General features: G+C 41.7%; 1 protein-coding gene and 1 long non-coding RNA gene across 2 annotated transcripts in view; one reads left to right on the top strand and one right to left on the bottom strand.

The window, feature by feature from the left end:
* Window positions 1-2,417: 2,417 nt before the first annotated feature.
* LOC148652274 (uncharacterized) lies at window positions 2,418-4,530 on the bottom strand. The gene is made up of 2 exons (XR_015925053.1): window positions 3,982-4,530; window positions 2,418-2,802 (listed from the first exon to the last, which is right to left on the bottom strand). It is a non-coding gene; the product is annotated as an uncharacterized LOC148652274 (long non-coding RNA).
* A 3,630-nt stretch (window positions 4,531-8,160) lies between these two features.
* The window catches only part of LOC148652271 (fibrous sheath-interacting protein 2-like), a 48,740-nt gene continuing 36,418 nt past the window's right edge, over window positions 8,161-20,482 (top strand). The window contains exons 1-5 of the mRNA XM_088597555.1: window positions 8,161-8,274; window positions 8,865-9,026; window positions 9,384-9,473; window positions 16,171-16,310; window positions 16,648-16,735. Coding sequence (XP_088453681.1) covers window positions 8,161-8,274; window positions 8,865-9,026; window positions 9,384-9,473; window positions 16,171-16,310; window positions 16,648-16,735 — 594 coding nt within the window. The remainder of the gene's footprint in view (window positions 8,275-8,864; window positions 9,027-9,383; window positions 9,474-16,170; window positions 16,311-16,647; window positions 16,736-20,482) is intronic.

The raw sequence follows: 20,482 nt of genomic DNA, 5'->3' as shown, positions 1-20,482 counted from the left end.
CACTGGATGTTCCCTGGGCTCTTAACTTTTCCAAAGATGGATTTGTTTCATTCTGAGTTCTGACATCTTTTGACCTACAGTATTACCCATGATCTTATGCTTTATCATGGAGCCAAACTTTTTCAAAGGATGTTTCTTGACTTTCTGGCTCACATTCACATCTTCATCCGGCCTATTAACTGCAAAGGGGATGTTGCTGTGCGAGAGAAGCCCTTCGCTCTTAGAGTTTTGGTCAGTTGCATTGGGGTCCTGTAATGTTTTGCTATGTCAATGCGCAGACCACTCTTGCTTTGGGCTGGACTGAGATTTTTGTCCTTATTAAGGCTGGGATTGTACACATACCAAGATGAGTGTCCGGGCAACTCCTGTCACAAAAAAAAAAACAAAAAGTTACAGTTCAGTTAATTTTGTTTCATTTTTAAAAGTAAATCAAAACAAGTAACACTTCTCTTACGGAAAAGAAGATAAGGATTATGGGGTGTGTATATGTTTTTAGCACTGACGTTAACACTAGAATAAAGGCAGACAATGAAATATAAAATAAGAAATCAATGTGAATGTTTACAATTGCATGTATAGAAAAAATGCATCTCAATTTTTTGTATGATGCAGACATCAGTTTGGAAATACTGGTAGACAATACTGTGAGCAAGTCTCTCTATAGTAGCATTAACTCACCTGATTGCTCTTGTACTAATTGAATAAGAAAGTGATAAAGCTGAAATCCACAGACAGGTGAGTTTAGTACGTATGCTATGAACTGACATTTCTGTGATGTTATACAGTATTAGGGTAAACAAATCTGGATTTGTAGTTTTATTGTAAAGGAAAATGCACAACATAACTATCATCATATTTACAAAATAAGAGTTCCATTTTCCAGTACATCCTACACAGATGTCTGTTAATTAGGTACAGAACAGGTCCATCCTACTTTCATAAGAGAAATTTTTACAGGTTTGGAACTGTTGGTCATACCTCATCAACCACATCATGCAAAGAGGACTCCAGAGGTTGTGTTTTCATAAAGTCTGGCATCGAGGAGCTCTTCTTAGTCTTCTTAACTGTCTTCCCTGAAGCCTTACACTGCTGTACTACTTCTTGATCCTGGACTCTTTGAGCCAAATAATCTCCAGGCTTCTCTGGGGTCTCAGAAGCAGGGCAACCTTTTTTCTTATTAGAACAAGGTGTCACACCAACAGCTTCTCCTAGGGAACGTGATGAGCAGGACTTATCCATAGTGTCTTCTGGCTGGAAAATGTTTTCAAAAACACTTTGGACTGTTGGAGAAAAGTCCTTTGGAGACTTTTTCATGGAAGATTGTAGTTTTTTACTTCTGACTGTAGTTACGTTTGTGTCCACAATTTTCTCCTGTGTGGACTTACTGGTTTTCTGAGAAATGAGAAATTGTGAATATGGAATTGAACACCCGCTTCGTAAACCATAATTTGCAATAGTTTCTTTAGCCACACGACAGGCCATTTCCTTGATCATTTCTGGATTCTGTGAGGCAATTCCTACTTGTAATACTTTCTTGCTGCCAATGGATTCCATCAGTTTGCTGTAAACAGAGTAAACAGTATTCTTGATGGCTTGCTGTAATGGAAGATCTTCAGCCTTTGGTTCACTGATGGTTAGAGTGGAAACCTTTGACAATTCCTTCAGAGCATCTTTGGTGAGTTTCAGTGCCAGGTCTCTGACCTGAGACTCAGACAGCTCTTCCAATTCCCCAGAATAATCTTCTGGGTTGGGGAATCCAGGGCGAATTTTCAAAAGCAGTTTTGCCATGATATCTTTCACTGCATCTGTTCGACCAATAACAGGTGAAGGTTCTAACTGGTCCATTTTGGTGCACATGAGCTGCTCGGTGCTCCGGGTTTCCATATCATTGTCAGCTTGAGGAGCATCTGAAGACTCGATATCTGAATGTTGGAACTTCATAAGTTCTCTCACAAGAGAATCAACTATCCTTTTGGCCAGGGCCTCACTCTTGGCTGCTACTGCTTGCTGTAAGTTGTCTTTGGAACCAGCACTCTGCAGCAGTTCTCTGTAAATACGGCTGGCCACTTGTTTGACAGAAACCAGCTCACATTGGATATTGCTTCCTATTGTTGGATTACATTCTGAGGTATCTGGGGCTGTAAATAGTTTCTTCAGCACATTGTCAATAATGCCCACAGCAAATTCACTAAGCTCTCAACAAGATAAACTTTCCGTAATCTGTTCTTGTTTCTCCTCCCCCTTTGGAGAAATAGGATGAATTCTTAAGAGCAGCTTAGTTAAAATTTGTTTCACAATATCTGAATATGGTAGCTGAGTATAGTGAGTAGACATCGCGAGACAACGGAACGGGAGAGTAGAAGGCGGGAATATATGGTGTAAGGGAGTGATCTGTGTAGTTAATAAAATAGTTAAAATAATATAAGAACGACTCTTTATTAAGATACACAACATTTATTGCGACGAGAGATGAGTGCTTGGCGAACTCAAAGCGAGCAGAACACTGCAGATTTTAGTTCTCGTGCTGGTTGAAACGAACTTTTGAATTTTCGGACTGTTCGTTAAGCTTGCGCCATGGAAGATACGGCCGCCGCGCCGAGAAGTTTTGCTTATGCCCAGCTTTCTCCACCGCTTCCACTGAACCTCGGAGCTCCGGATTTGTATACGGAATACAAGACATGGATGAAGTCGTACAGATGTTTTGAAATAGCCAGTGGATCTACAGAAGCTCCGGATGCCTGAGACGGGCTGCATTACTGCACTGCATCGGGGCGCCCCTGCAGCGGATTTTCGCCAACCTCGCTGGAGAAAAAGGTACATATGAACAGACTAGCTGCCTTAGACGCTTACTTTACACCGCGGAGAAATGTGGTTTTGGAACGGCATAAATGTAGGAATTCGTCTCAGGACGAATCTGTTGATGCTTTTGTGAATTCACTAAGAGAACTGGCTAAATCGTGTGACTTTGGAGTATTGGAAGCTGACATGTTAAGAGATCAACTTGTGGGAAAATGTGCACATAAGAGACTGCGTGATAAATTGTTGTAGGAGGGCTGACTTTAGAAAGAGCTCTTACAGTCGCTTACAATTCATGAAGCGGCTCAAGCAGAATCAAGAAATGTTTTTTGACCACAGTGAGATACCATAGCGTGTTTTTGTTACTCCCTGGCGGAAACGGGCTTCCATACTTTTCAACCATCTTTTCCTTTTCCAACATTTCCTAAAATATTGTTTTTTTTGTGTTTGATTGAAACAGTTCTTACATAAAAATAACACCATTTTTAAAAATCATTTAGAATAATATTTTAATAAACACGAAGGTGCATTCATCATTTATCATCATGCAGAAAGTTATCTTTTTAGAAATAAAATTGGTGAACGTGTTTGGGGGTCATTTAATTTGATTCCAGACGTGTGCACCTTATGTAGGGGGTTTGCGTGTTCTCCCTGCTTTCACATAATCTTTCTTTGGGTGATTCCCTTCAACTTCCATCTTCAACACATGCTTGTTCAGTTCACTGGAATGTCTATATCGCCCTGTGTGTTTGTGTATGTACCCTACAAGAGGACAAGTATACTACTAATGCCGAGTTACACCTCTGGGATTCTGGAATAGACTCCTGGTCAGCTAAACCCTTAAACAGGAATAAGTAGCCTTCTGATAAAGGGTGGATAAAAGACAATTAATCAAATAGATCTGAATTTCACAACCTGTTGTTCACCAGACTGCAGAATAAACACAAGCAGGACTAACAGTTCCCAACAGACAGTCAAGTAATGAAAGAGACTACTGGAAATGAATCAGATGCCAGTTCTTCAAAAATAAAATATTATAGAAACTGAGTTCTCGTATCCTGCAGGTGATCAGACCAGCAATGTGATTGTCAGCGGGACTAGGCTAAAAACAAGCATGTGCTCATTTCATACATTCAGGGTATTAGAATAATAATAATAATAATAATAATAATAATAATTACTTACACTTATATAGCGCTTTTCTGGACACTCCATTCAAAGCGCTTTAAGGTAATGGGGACTCCCCTCCACCACCACCAATGTGCAGCATCCACCTGGATGATGCGACGGCAGCCATAGTGCACCAGAACAATCACCACACATCAGCTGTCAGTGGGGAGGAGAGCAGAGTAATGAAGCCAATTCATAGATGGGGATTACTAGGAGGCCATGACTGGTAAGGGCCAATGGGAAATCCTACACCCCTACTCTTTTCAAGAAACGCCTTGGGATTTTTAATGACCACAGAGAGTCAGGACCTCGGTTTTATGTGTCATCCAAAGGATGGCGCCTGTGTACAATATAGTATCCCCGTCACTATACTGGGGCATTAGGACCCACATGGACCACAGGGTGAGCGCCCCCTGCTGGCCCCACTAACACCTCTTCCAGCAGCAACCTTAGTTTTTGCCAGGAGGTCTCACAACCAGGTACTGACCAGGATCACGCCTGCTGAGCTTCAGTGGGTTGCCAGTTGTGAGTTGCAGAGTGATAAAATGGATTGTATTCTCTTTTTTTACTAGGGATGTGATTTGAAGGACTGTATCCACATCTTATTGCACCCAGCCTGACCGTGTGGCTCTGCAGATCAATCAGTGAACACACATTTAGTTAGATAATTTGATCCCTCTTTCATCCACTGAGTCTTTTTCAGACGTTCCAAGCTTTGGCATTTGTATTATGTAATCTTGGTCACAAATCCAAATGCAGATTCTGTCCAAAAGAAAGGATAATTCTCTTGCAACTAAACAGATAAGCAGTATAATTGTTGCAAATTTTTTTTGCTCTCACACTGCAACAGAAATAAAGAAACTGACCTCTGGTAATTGCAGAGCCCTTCTCCACAGCATTGAATTGGATCAAGTGATTAGACAATGGATGGATAATATTCCATGTGGCATGCTGCTGTGACTGAGAATATTGAGGACAACACCTGTATAACTATAAATGGCTACAATACCATAATTTACCATGATTAAAATTGCATTTCTACACTTCTTTTCCATCCCAAAGGATCCCAAAGTCCGTCACGTATTGTTCATCATTATACCAGCAGTTCCTCGGAGCTACAGATGAAAAGTGGTTGAAAAGTGAGAAATTTCTTTACCAATTATTTTAAGGAAAAACTTTAGGTAGGCCAGATTAAGAATTCCTGAGTGAAATCTAGCCAGAATATAGAGGGGTTAACACACCTATTCATATAATCGGGGATCTTAAATAACCAAGTATGAAATTTAAAGCACGGCATTGCTACCGTACAAATACCTTCAGCCAAACCGAAAACAACCAGAACACATCTCGAGACTGAGGAATTAGGAACCTCGTGAAATAGCCGTTCTGTTGTGACGTCATCCTACCGTCGCACCCAAAATGATGTCTGTACGTTTTCAATCCCTTTCTGCAGCTACCCAGCTACAGATACCAGCTTACCAATTTAACAGCTTCTTCCTGCATATTAGGTGTCATTTTAGACATATCTAGAAAAGACACATACAGACACATCAACCGCCAAAAAGCAAGACTGGGCAGAGAGAGGGTGTTTTCATCCTTATTTCACCGGTGAAGCCCAACTGAAAGGAACTAGGAGACAGCAGAGTGCAAGAGTAGCATTATAAAACACTTTAAAAAAAGGTTTTATAAGACTATAAAACCTACTGTATATACAATATACTTCTATAAGAAATTAAGTCTGAAGGTGAACCGGACCCCTCGTCACATTACGAACACTACAAAAAGTAGTTATTTTTAGGATATTTTCTTCAGCAGCTCCACTGCTTTCTATAACACAGTTAGGAAATGGAAGGGCGCATCGCGGTAGTCACTGAAAACTAGGTCTTGATATACAGAAAAATTATATAGTTTTTAAATATAGTACAGTTGGAGATTTCTCTATGTACTGTGGCCACTGTCTTGTTATGTTGCTCTGTACAAATGACTAATCAGTTCGCGCTTTTCAAACAAGTTTTTATTACTTTGTATTATTATTATTATTATTATTATTATTATTATTATTATTATAGGTGTAAATTATTAAAAGGCAAACCGTGTGTTATATTTTGGGGTCTCTAGGCTCCACTGGCAGAGCCAGACTGTTTGGGACGTGTGACCACACAGGTTTGATACCGTGAAGGCTTTGAGTTAGAATGGCGACATTCAAATTAAACTTTAAATCGGACATCGCCTTTTTGTCTGGATTTTCTAATTAAAACCTAATTATAAATATATATATAAAAAAAGTCCGTCCTGGGACGAATACTGTAGCTTCCCTGCTGCAGCTTTTAATGACGTTTTTACTTAACTTGTACATGCTGGATACGTCAGATAAGGCAACTGCTTTGCAGATCTGACGTTATCATAGACAACATTTTGGTTATACAGTGGTTTATGCTCAAGTCCGTATTATACAAAATAAAGTCTAAACGCTCACGAACACGACGGAATTGTTTTCTCAAAATAGATTAATTGATTAATGGATTAATGGAACGAGATCAGGGTTAAAATGGAGAGAAAGAAACCGGGATCTGGAACTGTGAGTGTACTATCCATACGTTTAAATATTTGAACTTTTAGGTAGTGAATCGTAAAAAAAATCAGCATTAGTTTAGCTTTAAAATGTAAGGTTTAGTAAAACAGTTAAAACGTACACCTCGTAGTAATATTTCTAATACTGTTTTAAAAGCTCTAGAAGGTAAAATAAATGGAACGTGATTTTAAAATTCCAGCTATGTGTTCTATTTCTGAAATCGTGGGTTAATAATTTATTGTTAACCCTTTCTGTATTTTATGGGAATATACGTACTGTACTTTTCTTTGTTGTCTTAAAATGTCTTGGGTGAGAATATGCCTTCCCAATCTAAAACTCTAAACAGACTTAGAGAATCAACTCGTTTGTGCAGAAGAAAAAAAAAGAATGTTATGAACTGATTTAGCCCTCTGAACACCCTAGGGTAACTCTTCTTACCTATCTATAAAAAGATATGTCAGGAACCGTGGCCTTTAAATGCAGGGACTGCTTTTAAAAGTTAGTTTTGTAGCTGATTATGCCACTTAGCAATTCTAAAGACCTTTTCCCCCAGCAACAAGTTCTTTTTATCTTCCAGAGCCACTAGTGCATCCACAGACCAGAGAACACAGTCATCCTACATCATTTCCATTTTTATTACAGTACTTTGCAATTCCAGTATCTATTATAGCCTAATCCACAGAACAAATATTACAACTTATCCACCAGAGGTACTTACTTACTCACAGAACACATTGCAGACCAGCTCAAGAGCCCCATTTGACTCAAGTTACCAAAACCAGAGTTCCAAAGGAAAAGTCCAGCTGCAAATATTCTCCCAAACCCAGCCCCAGTTGGAGACCTGGTGTGCCTGCTTCTGTCATAGCAAAGAAACTCTGTGTAGTCTTAGGGATCCTCCTCAGTCCTGGCGGAGTCTGTTTTTTAATATGCCCCCCAATTTGTCTCTGAGTCCATTTTTTGAGTAGAGAGGGGAGGAAGACAATGCTAAAGCCTTCCTCCCTTGCTCACTGTAGAGAGTCCCTGGTGTCCAAACCCTCTCCTGGGTGCTGTGGTACAAATTGGTTATTCCTGTTTCTTCGGTCTTTGTGGCTCTGTCACTGGGGTTATTAAAGCCCCCCTACCTTTCTTGGGGGGGGGGGGGGGTTTGATAGTTTTGGGTGTAAGCAGAGCTAACTTCTTGGGGCTCATTGATCAAATGGCTATATACAGATGGCCAGGTGTAAGATTGCTCTAGAACATTCTAGATTTTCTAGAATTGTTATGTTCTAGATCCACCTCCTCAGTCTGAGGCTCGGCTACGCCAGTTTTGACATGCCATGTGTCTTCTCTGAACTGTGTGGTAATTAACAATGTTTGCAATAGCATCTTTGATCAGTAGGAAGCCCCAGAACAAAGAAAGACACATATTACCACCCTCATTGAAGTCACTGGTCATTCTATACAAACTTCTATGCAAAGTCAACATTGTCCTTGACACCTGCTGTTGCCCCCACACCCATTTTATTTCACTCTGTGACAGATGAAATCATTTCTGCCATCAGCTCTGCTTGTTTTTTCTGGCGTTTTGGCTGTGGTTCTGTGAGGTACGATAGCTATGTTCTGTGTTTCAGGGCTGCTATACCATGCTGTATGCACTGCAGGGAGAGCAGCAGCTGTTGGAGAGACCCGTCGGCACTAAACTGCCGTTAATCCCAGGGTCTAAACCTCAATTTTGCAGGACTGCTCTTTCGGAGAAAGTAAGTGTGACCTAAAATGAAAAGCATTAATACATTTATTCTTATTTAAATCTAAACATTTAAATTGTAAAAAATGACATGTTTATTCATGGTTTTCTTTCTTTTTAGGGGTAAACCAACATGTAAACTTGTATAATATGAAATGATACCTGGGACACATTGACACATTTCTGTGTGTGTTAGTATAATGTGGTTGCTGTAGTGATTAAACTGTAAGCAAACTATCTTCCCTTGACATCTTTGTGCATATAACATCAGGAGTAAGGTTATATATTTTTCTAGACGCAGTATATTGATCACATTATTGAAATTCAGCTGTATGCCTTAAAGCTTATTATGCTTACTGTCTTTTTGCAATGTAGTCATTTTTAGTTGGCTACAATGACTGAGAAATTGGAATTTGATTTTCAAGAACGTAGAAAAAAATGATAACAGCGATTCTGGAGTAGTCTTCCAAGAAACTGGCGACAGCCTTCGGAGGGGGGAGAAAAAAAACATTCTCATTTTTATGTTCAGAAACATAGGGGGATACATATCTGTGTTTACCTGTACATATCATGTTGTAATAAAATACTTACCTTCTATTTCAGCTGCACCAGCCATCTCCTGACTTCACTCTGACTGATCCCCACGGTTTCCGTTTGGATTCGAAGTACAACAGCCTCCATGACCCCCACCTGCGCACCTATTACCATCGCAAGGGCATGCAGGAGTCTCTGCTGAACAGAGGCTTAATCAATGAGCAGAAGAAAGTAAGGCTGTTTGGAGTTTGTGCAAAGAATGAGGCTTTTTTGGTATGGTGAAGGAGTGAGGTGTTGTCAAAAAAAATAGACCAGGTTCTAGCTCATTTAGCTGTAATAGTTTCCAGTAGCGTGATTTAACTCATGTCTGCACTCCAGCATAGATGTATTCGGTGGGCAGGCCTTTGGTTGTAATCAAAGCATGTAATAGTAGATGTAATCAAAGCAGGCCTATGGTTTGTGCTAAAGTCCTTATGCTCAATAGATATTCAAACACAGAGTACTTGACTGTGCTCTAGATTTGTAAAATAAAAATAAAAACATTTAACCTCCTAGACAGTACTTGAAACATGTTTTGTCTGTTTTCAGGTCCTCTGCTCTTTGAAAGAATACAATCAATATCATAACTACCTTAGCAATGTGAAGTTGCAGTATGACAAAAATTATGTGACTAAACAGGTAAGTGTGATGTTTTTAAACAACCGTCCATCTGATTCTGACTCTTCATCATAGACGTCTGCCTTTATCCAGCCCGCAATCAGTAACGTTTCTGGATGAAGGCTTCCATAATGTTACGATCCCTGCCTCTCGGCAACGGAGGAGGCAGAAGTAGGTGTAGCCCCTATCCATCAGTTCACCTATCAGTTTTCCCATTCACCACCACACTCCCGTCTCATCCTACTTAAACACCTGTCCTTCCCTACCGAGCTTCCTGGTTGCGCTTCTTCTACTCTGTGTTTGTCTTGGATTTCGGCTTACGGTTTTTCCCTTTGGACTTCGGCTTTTCGGATCTCGACTTGGATTGGTACTTTCGCTCTGTCTTGGATTACTGGCTACCTCTGGATTCTCGGATTGCTCTACGGACTACGACTTCGGATCACACTTCGGCTTCGGTACACGTTCCCTTTCGGATATCTTGCTCCCCCTGGACTCTCGGCTCGTTCCTACGATTACGGTTTGCTTTCGGTTTACGACTTGGCTTTGTTCGCTCCTGCAAGTGGGTTCACTCACTAGTTCGGTCCCTATTACCGAACTCGTAACAGAATACTGAGCCATTTAACATGGACCCAGCGGAGCAACAGGAGATTCGCACGGCTTTGGATCAGCACGGACAAGCCTTACTCCAGCTCCAGGCTTCTGTCCAACAGATCTCTGCGCACCTGTCTGCAATGCCGCCCATCGGCAATCTAGGAAGCAACGCTGGAGCTGCCGCTTCGGCTCCACCCCCGCCAGCTGCTACACCTGCCCCTCGGCCTCTTCCACTAACTCCACCTGACAGGTTTGACGGCAACCCTACGAAATGTCGGGGCTTCTTAGCACAGTGTGCGCTGGTTTTCAGGCTCCATCCGGAAACCTTTTTTTCTCCTCAGGACAAGATCGCCTTCATAGTTTCACTGCTAACCGGCCGCGCTTTGGAATGGGCTACTGCTCTGCTTGATCACAAGGCTCCTGAAATTCAGGATTATGATCTCTTTTTAGGAAAATTTAAGGGGGTTTTTTGTTATCCTGTAGTTGGTCAAGACTCTGCCTTCCGCCTCTCCTCCATCCGCCAGGGCTGCCGGGCTGTACAAGACTATCCTATAGATTTTCAAGTAGCAGCAGCGGAGACTCACTGGAACAACGAGGTCCTAATTTTTTTTTTCCGTCAAGGACTCAGTGAAGAAATAAAGGATCGTCTGGTAAATATGCCGCAATTGGGCAGTACCTTGGAAGAAGTAATTTCACGAGTATTGGAATTGGATATCAGAATTCGTCAAAGGAGTGCTGAAAGATCTCGGACCTCAATATTAAAGGCTCCTCGGCTTTCTTCTATCAGATCTTTCGACTCAGATCAACCTAGGGAAGTAGCCCGAACCCAGTTAACCCCTGAAGAACGAGAGAGGCGCCAACGAGAGGGTCGCTGCATGTACTGTGGGAAATTAGGACACTTTAAAGCGGCCTGCCCTGCCTCATACTCGTCCTTGAGGCGCAGCCCACCTTCTCAAGTTCCTAAGGTGAGTGAGATTTCTCAATCCCCTCAGTTTTCCTCTGGATTTTTTATTCGTTCTACACTATTCTGGGGTAATGAAAGGAGACCTCTTCTAGCTTTTATAGACTCAGGGGCGGCAGGAAACTTTATTGATGCCTCCATCGCTCAAACGTGGAAATTACCCTTGACCCCAGTGACTACACCACTTCGTGTTCAATCGATCGACGGCTCCCCCGTATCTCCAGGACTCATTAGATGGCAAACTGAAATTATAAGTTTGCAGATTGGCGCCACCCATGTGGAAGACATCTGGTTTTATCTCCTTGAGACCCCAACACATCCTCTGGTGTTGGGCTTTCCTTGGCTACAACAGCATGACCCTAACATTTCTTGGTCCCGAAAAGAAATTTTAGCTTGGGGACCGAGATGTATTAAAGACTGCTGTCGTCTACCAGTACGAATTGCACTCACGGCGGCATCCCCTTCAGGGGTTCCTACCATACCCCCTCAATATTCCGATCTACAGGAAGCCTTTAATGAGCAGGAGGCCTTGACCCTCCCACCTCATCGACCTTATAATTGTGCCATTGACCTTCTGCCAGGTACTATCCCTCCTAAAGGTCGTATTTTTCCGCTCTCCAGTTCTGAGTCTGAGGCCCTGAAAGTCTACATACAGGATTCTCTGAAAGCTGGACTTATACGTCCATCCACTTCACCAGCATGTGCCAGTTTTTTTTCGTGGAAAAGAAGGATGGTGGGCTTCGTCCCTGCATCGACTATCGTGGTCTCAATGAGATCACAATCAAGAATCGGTACCCTTTGCCTCTAATTCCAGCAGCACTTGAGTCGGTGCATGGAGCCAAAGTCTTCACCAAACTGGATTTACGAAAGGCCTATAATCTAATCCGCATTCGGGAAGGGGATGAGTGGAAGACGGCCTTTATGACTACCCATGGACATTACGAATATTTGGTCATGCCCTTTGGTTTGGTTAATGCCCCAGCGGTGTTTCAGTCTTTTATTAATGACATCTTTCGTGATCTACTACAAAGATTTGTCTTGGTCTATCTAGATGACATTCTAATTTTTTCTGATTCCTTCCAGGATCATGTTCTCCACGTCAGAGAAGTACTCTCCCGGCTCATCAAGAATAAACTATATGTCAAACTGGAGAAGTGTACCTTCCATGCTTCAAGGATTCATTTTTTAGGTTATGTCATCTCTCCAGAGGGTGTGGAAATGGATTCGAGTAAAGTCTCGGCGATTACCGATTGGCCCACACCCAAGAACCTCAAACACATTCAACGATTTCTCGGCTTTGATAATTTTTACAGGAAGTTTATTCGAAACTTCAGCTCGGTGGTCACTCCCATAACCTCCTTGACCCGTAAAGGACCAAGACAAGGCAAATGGACCCCTCAAGCCGAAGAAGCATTTCAGCTTCTGAAACACCTGTTCACAACAGCCCCCATCCTAAAACACCCTGATCCAACTTTGCCTTTTGTAGTCGAAGTGGATGCCTCTGGCCATGGTGTGGGGGCTGTTCTCTCTCAGCGTCATGGAGAAAAACAGATTCTTCACCCCTGCGCCTTCTTCTCCAAGAAGTTATCCCCTGCCCAAATGAACTATGATGTGGGTAACCGTGAGCTCTTGGCCATTAAGCTGGCATTGGAGGAATGGAGGCACTGGTTAGAGGGTGCTCATCACCCTTTTTTGATTTACACAGATCACAAAAACCTGGAGTACCTGCAGTCGGCCAAACGTCTTTGTCCTCGCCAGGCTAGGTGGTCCCTTTTTTTTTCCAGGTTTAATTTTTTGATCACCTATACTCCAGGTTCTAAGAACGTCAAAGCAGACGCCCTCTCGCGGATCCATGACCCCCCTGAGGCCGAATTGACCCTAGAACCCATCATTCCATCTGGTAAGTTCCTGGCTGCGGTAAGATGGGACATTGAGGTGATTGTCCGACGAGCCTTGGTTGGGTAGACGGTACCTCCTCAGTGTCCTCAGGACAAGTTATTTGTCTCTCATCCCGTCCGATCGGCAGTTTTACAATGGGGTCATGACTCCCGCTTCGCTGGACACCCTGGAGTCCACCGTACCTTGGATTTCATCTCCAGAGACTTCTGGTGGCCAACTATGGCTAAGGATACCAAGGAGTATGTCCAGGCCTGCGCTATCTGTTCCCAAATGAAGTCTTCCCGAATGAAGGCAGCGGGTCTACTTCAACCCTTACCCATCCCGGATCGTCCTTGGACCCACCTCTCAGTAGATTTTGTTACTGACCTTCCACCCAGCCATGGACACACAACTATTATGGTAGTGGTAGACCGTTTCTCCAAATCTGCTCATTTTATTCCCCTACCATCTTTACCTACAGCTCGAGAACTAGCAGAATTGTTTGTACAGCATATCTTCCGATTGCATGGCATCCCTAAGGATATTGTTTCTGATAGGGGCCCTCAGTTTGTCTCCCGGTTTTGGAGGGCCTTCTGTAAGTCACTGGGCGCCTCAGTCTCACTTACCTCGGCTTACCACCCTCAGGCCAACGGTCAGACAGAACGCATAAATCAGGAACTGCTGACCTATTTACGAACTTATATCTCCTCTACCCATGATAATTGGGTGTCCTTGCTCCTATGGGCTGAGTATGCACACAACTCATTGTATACTACTTCTACTGGCATGTCTCCCTTTAAGTGTGCCTTAGGTTATCAGCCTCCTCTGATCCCTGACTCCCACCCCAGCACAGAGGTCCCTTCGGTTCAGGACTATATCTCTAACCTGAAGACCTTCTGGAGGAAGGCCAAAGCCACCCTTCTTCGCACCTCAGCTCAGCAGAAGAAGGTAACTGATCGGCGCCGTCGGATCCCACCCAGACTTCGACGCGGTCAGTTTGTTTGGTTATCCACTCGTAACCTTCCTCTTAAGCAACCTTCTGGCAACCTTGCTCCCAGGTACATTGGTTCTTTTCGTGTCCTCGCCCAGATTACCCCTGTAATTTACAGACTGGCCTTGCCTCCTACCCTTCGGATCCATCCTACTTTCCATGTTTCCCTCCTTAAACCCTTTCACAGATCCACCCTGTCTAAACCACAACAAAAACCCCCACCGCCTCGAGTGATTGATGGACTCCCTGCTTACACGGTCAATAAAATCCTGGATTCCCGATGGTCTCGTGGAGCCCTACAATATCTCGTCGATTGGGAAGGCTACGGTCCGGAGGAGCGCTCGTGGGTTTCGGAGAAGGATACTCTGGACCCCAATCTCATCAAAGACTTCCACCTTAACTTCCGGATCGTCCCGTTAGGGCGTCAGGAGCCGCCCGTAGAGGGGGGGGTAATGTTACGATCCCTGCCTCTCGGCAACGGAGGAGGCAGAAGTAGGTGTAGCCCCTATCCATCAGTTCACCTATCAGTTTTCCCATTCACCACCACACTCCCGTCTCATCCTACTTAAACACCTGTCCTTCCCTACCTCGTTGCTCAGTATTGGTTTTCCCTATCGAGCTTCCTGGTTGCGGTTCTTCTACTCTGTGTTTGTCTTGGATTTCGGCTTACGGTTTTTCCCTTTGGACTTCGGCTTTTCGGATCTCCACTTGGATTGGTACTTTCGCTCTGTCTTGGATTACTGGCTACCTCTGGATTCTCGGATTGCTCTACGGACTACGACTTCGGATCACACTTCGGCTTCGGTACACGTTCCCTTTCGGATATCTTGCTCCCCCTGGACTCTCGGCTCGTTCCTACGATTACGGTTTGCTTTTGGTTTACGACTTGGCTTTGTTCGCTCCTGCAAGTGGGTTCACTCACTAGTTCGGTCCCTATTACCGAACTCGTAACACATAAGATCTCTCCATTATGCACTTTTGAATATACTGCTGTCATCATGTCATCTTCAAGGAAGTCTCTACCTTGACTGTGTTTGTATTCTAAGGATCAATTTCAATGTTTTCTTTCAGTTTCTTCTCTAATTGCTATGAATCTCATTTCTGTTTTAGTGTTTTGACGCTGATGATGTTGTTGCTTATGTTTGTCACTGCTCTAGCCTATTTTAGCTTCTTCTTGTTAGTTCAGCCATACTGTACATCTTTTCATGCTACGTTGTGTTGTTTATAGCCCATATAGTCCTTTCTGCATGCAGAATATGGGTTTCATATCATAAGAAAAGTTATGAATGAGAGGAAGCTCTTAAGCCTGTTTGGTAATTACTTGTTAATTGGTCTGTGAGTCTCATCCAGCTGTTTCTTGAAAGAAGTCAGCGTTCAACAAGCAGACTTGACTGTGAGGATTTTGAATATTTGAAACAGGTCGCCTTGTAGTCTTCTCTGTTCACGATAACAGAGTTAAAAAAAGATAGTTTTTTTATTCATTGAGGCTGGGCAATATATCTGGATGTTTTTCTTTGTGGTAAACCACTAATTGTACCACCCGAATCGGAGCATTCACTGCTTATCTGTACTGCTCTGTAGACTTTAATCCATTTTCAGTGCAAACAAATGTATTTTTCCAAACACATGTTAATACAGGCAGCTTTTGTGTGTAGTCCAAAACAGAATTTATAAGTCTTCTTTGCCAGACAAGGCTGAAAAATGACTTGAACTTCCATCCATCCCTTTCCATCCACGTCATCTAATCTAACCGCCTCATCTAAGGGCTGCAGGGAGCCGGGGCCTATCCCAGAAAGCAACGGGCTTAAGGCGATATACACCCTTGACCAGAATTTAGTCCATTGCAAGACACACACAGACACAAATTCACTCTAGAACCAATTTTCCTAGAAACCTTTTTTTCTACCAGTATAGTATGGCTTTGGACTGTGGGAGCAAACCAGAGCAAACCGTGAAAAACCCATGTGAATATGGGGAGACCATACAAACTCCACACAGACAAATCACCTCAGGCTCAGAATAGAGCCCCTGGCACCAGTGTTGCGAGATAACAAGGTTAACCACTGTATCCAAGATATACATCTTAAATTGAAATGTTTAGATCAACAAACTACAGTAGCTCAGCCTTCACTCTTATACATATGCAAACACATTCTATCGGTGTGAGTTCAAATTAAAAATCTAATGGAAAAAGTCAGTGTTGGTTTTGAAGTGCACACTCGGCTATAATAGTGCTTAGGAGAACCTTGCAATGAAGGGAGTGTGGCACTCTATTAAAAGGCTGTGCTGGCTTTCAGAAAACAATAGTGAAGAATTTCTTGGAGCTCCAGGAGCAGAACGAGATTCCCAGGGATATCAGCTTCACCGATGTGAGGGAATGGCTCCTTGAGGAAGGATCCAAGAATATTTCAGACCAGTTTATGGCTAACAGAGACAGGTAATAACATACGGGAGCTCCTCACTCTTTAACAGCAAGTTCCTGCCTTTTGGATTCCTGATTTGTTGTATTTGTATCACATTTTTTTTTTGTTTCGCTGTAAATATGTGTAAATATTTTACTGTTATGTTTAAACATTAGATGTCAAGAATACAACTGTAAGTAAAGGTTTGCCTTAAGTTAATTAATTGTGCAAGCAAGTGGAAGTCTTGACTGAGTCAAAGTTTTCCAAAAGATGAACATTTGCTCTACGGAAATACCACATTCACAAATTCCTCTGCTGCTGTCTGACATTGCCTTGTGGATTAAGCTTTCTTTGCTGTTGTTGTTTATGAAGGCACCAGGCAGGAGCTCCGAAAACAGAGGAGATATGCAGTGGTGAAATACAGCGTATGAAAGGTCTGCAGTACAGCAGACAGGCTGAGGTATGAGAATACAGTTTGATTTATTTTGACCCAGGGCTGCTCCTGGTCATCACCTGGATGGGAGATCTTTAATAGCTGGTTTCCTTCTGCATCTTAAACTGATAAGAGACATTTATATCCACTCTGGCAAGTGACCCTGTGACACCTCTGTAAATACAGCTTGATTGGGGAGCAAGCAAAAGATAACAGGATCTCTAGCATAACTGTTTTAAAAGATGTTGTGTTTCTGACAAGTAATTAAGCATTTATGTTGCAAAATGCTCATTAAAAAATTTATCTCACCTTATACTGTATATGCCTCTTCAAGCCGAACAGATTTCTGCAGAGTGGATACCCTTAGTGAATCATGTTACTGTATCGTCACACTTAGACTTCAGACACTTTTCATACGCTTTTATGAATCTTACATTCCACACTGTAGCTTAACTCACTTTTGAAACACAAAGTTTATTCACCCCTCTCATTGATTTATCAGCTTTCAAATCACCAGCATTATCAATATACAGTATATAGCTTCATCGGTTTTCTACATCAGCTTAATCATGTTTCTTGTTTTTTTTTTCACATTTTCACTGTACATTGCTGTATGGTACGTTATTTTCCCAGTTATTTTGTCTTTGGGCTTCCCAGACCACATTCAGCTGCTGAATGCTCCTAATATGCTGAAAAATGCCCAAAGGCCTCATTTGCTAGATTGTAAAAAGGGGAGAGATTCAGCTCCACATGATCTAACAGATTCCTCTATATTTACTGTACCACCTATAAGCAGGTGACATATATAAATATAAATGTCTAGTAGCGTAGCTGTTCTGTGCTCAACACAATCTAGCTTTCTGCTGTTTCTCATCTGCTTTGCCTTTTCACTGACGGCTCTACAGATGTTGAAAATCAGAGAGAGGGCTTTACAGATGAGAATAGAGGAAGATTCCCGGAGGGAGGCGCGACAGGCCCAGCTGAAGAAACAGACCAGAGCTAGAAGGCACATAAAGGTACTGGAGTAATGAATGTTTGGATTCATCCTCTTAAGGTGAACTTTTCTTCATGCAAATTCCGGACTTGACACTGACCTTGCAGCTATATTTTGTTGTATTTCCAAGATGACCACCTATAGGTTTAAATTAATAACCTAAACTAATACCTTTTGGATCCTCGGTGACCACAATGAGCATGGTATGTTGGCACCTCTTATATTGTGCATCTACTCTAGGGTGGTTATGCCAAGATATGCTACAGAGGTGACAAAACACCATATTCTGGTAGTGTTTGGTGCCTCCAATTCATGGTTATAGCACTGCATTTCCAAAGCCCATGGTTTATCTCCAGCCTTGGGCACCTCCCTGTGTGGCATTTATTCTGCGTGTTGTGGGTTTTAATTCCAAGTAACATCCCAGAGACATGCTGCTTTGCATAATTGGCTGTTCTAAAGTATCCCTCAGGGGTATCTCCCCAAGAGGATCCAAGAGGGTGGTTGATGATCTCTCCTCTTCATTACCTAAGCATTAGAGGAGAGACATTGCTGCTTCAATCTCTTATACCCAGCCTGCAAGGTTCTGAACTACACACAGAGTCTTTCATCCAAGTAATGTCGGACCCAGCCTTTCTTCTTCTGAGCTCTGACCAGACCCAGCTTCCCAGCTTCAGGGTGCTGTAGATTGAGATGAGATTGGAGTCTCCTGTAGTGACCTTATGGACGGGAAGTTTTGTACTAGCAACAAGATGTTCAACAATGAGATGGACCTTTTCATCTTTTGTTGAGAGGCTTTCCTTTTTCATTAAAGAATAGCCACTTGTGAAAGGTTTTCTGTCATTCTCAGGCATTTGAATTCTATAAAAGGAAGGTTGCTCTCCAGCAGCAAAAGCTAAATGAGAGTTTACAGGAAAGGAAGGATTTTGAAAGAGAAATGCAAGACAGAATAAAAAGGCAATATTTTAATGAGATTCTTCAGTCTGGAAAACAGGGTAAGGTTTTAGATCCAATAATTTGCAGTGGTACAACTATGACTTAGTTCACAATTTAATGTGTTTTAGTTTGTTGGCTAGAAGGAATGATGCAGGTTGACAACATCTTCAGGTTTACTACTTATTACAGAACTGTAGAATTTGTTTAATAAACACCTACAATTACAAAATTCCAAAGCTTTTCAATCATATGTCTGTATGAAAAGAATAATATGTATGTACTGAGATCAAAACTTTTTAAAGGGAAACACGCAATAAGTTGCAGGTATCATAAAATAATACATTAAGAAGGAATCCTTCATTATCTTCAGATTGTTTAATTTCCAGCCACAACATGTACATACATTATATTCAACATTTCTGTAATCCACATTTACAGTATCTATTGATCTAAACTATCTGAAATAACTATTCAACTAAAATGATGTTTTCTTTGTGGCACAGCTTCTACTGAGATCATTAGCACGGAGAATAGAGACGTTACCATTGCTAATGAGAAAAGTTCTAAAATCACCAAAGGTCAGTATTTTCATTTGTTTCTAGAAAAAATAAAGGTTTTGAAAAAAGTTATGTTTTGACAAATTTTCCAATGCAGCTGCAGAGAAATTCAGTGGGTGCTGAGATACTGAAAGATATTGTGAAAGACAATGGAACATATAATCCAAAAAATCAGTTTAGTTCAATTCAGTTTTATTTGTATAGCTAATTCAGATAAAAACATGTCAATGATTAATTCACAAGTGTTGGGTTTTGAAAGCTTTGGTAACATCTACTGTGAAGGCTGAAAAAGGTACCAATTAAGTCTGGGGATCTCTGGGCAGCCATTGTGCCACAGTCTGGTGCAGTAAAAGTGTTGTGAGCTAAGGTGTGAAAATGATTTAAATTATATGGGTAAACAGATAAATAAATCTTAATCAGCATCCTAATTGTATCTATGAATAAATACATCTTTTCTGCCTTTTTTGGATGTTAATTGGATTGATCATTTTTTTATGCATGCCATGAGAATTCTAATGCGACAATAATTCTTTTCTCTTGGGTCAGTTCATATTTCACCTGACTCCACTGAAGAGGTGACTACTGATTCCAAATGGTTTCATGAAGTCCCTCTGATCAGTCAGCTGTCTGATGGGTAAGTCCTACATTCTGCAGTTGTGGTATGTTAAGCATCAGTGCTTACATAAAGTTTTTATTTTAAGCATTTTAAGTATGGTGATACGTAAATGTTTAAAGAGCAACTGTTTTCTATTTTGAGCTCACTTCCCCAGCTGAGTTCGTGAAATTGTTTTTTCTCTCTTTGCGAATGCATGAATCAGTCTGTTAACAGTACAGAACATGTGCATATTGTTGTGTTAGCTCATGTGCACTTTTCAAAATCCTAGATATAGTTTACCATAGACTGGCTTTGTTGTAATGACTAGAACATTGACTTTGAATATTGATATTGACAATGACTAGAGCAGCAGTCAAAATACACTAACTGAACCTTCGCAAAAATAAACTGTTGTATTGAACTTATGTATAACTCTGATCATACTGCATTACAACAATAATATATTAGTCATATTAAAACACATTTCTATCATGATAACTAACAATATGTTGTGGCACCAGTATAAAATGTGAAGTTTTTCTGAAGTATTGACAGTGGGAGAAATGTCTGGTCGTGTTTGAACGGATGTTATGTTTCAATCAACAACCACCAGAGGGCAGTAACAACTAAGTAACACTAAGTCATCAAATGCGTTGGAAACGCATTTTGGGCTTTGTCCTGAATGATGCAGCAGC

Source organism: Lepisosteus platostomus, chromosome 11 (genome assembly GCF_059453375.1).
Source record: "Lepisosteus platostomus isolate fLepPlt1 chromosome 11, fLepPlt1.hap1, whole genome shotgun sequence".
NCBI classification, from domain to species: domain Eukaryota; kingdom Metazoa; phylum Chordata; class Actinopteri; order Semionotiformes; family Lepisosteidae; genus Lepisosteus; species Lepisosteus platostomus.
This window is presented reverse-complemented; position numbering and strand designations above follow the sequence as displayed.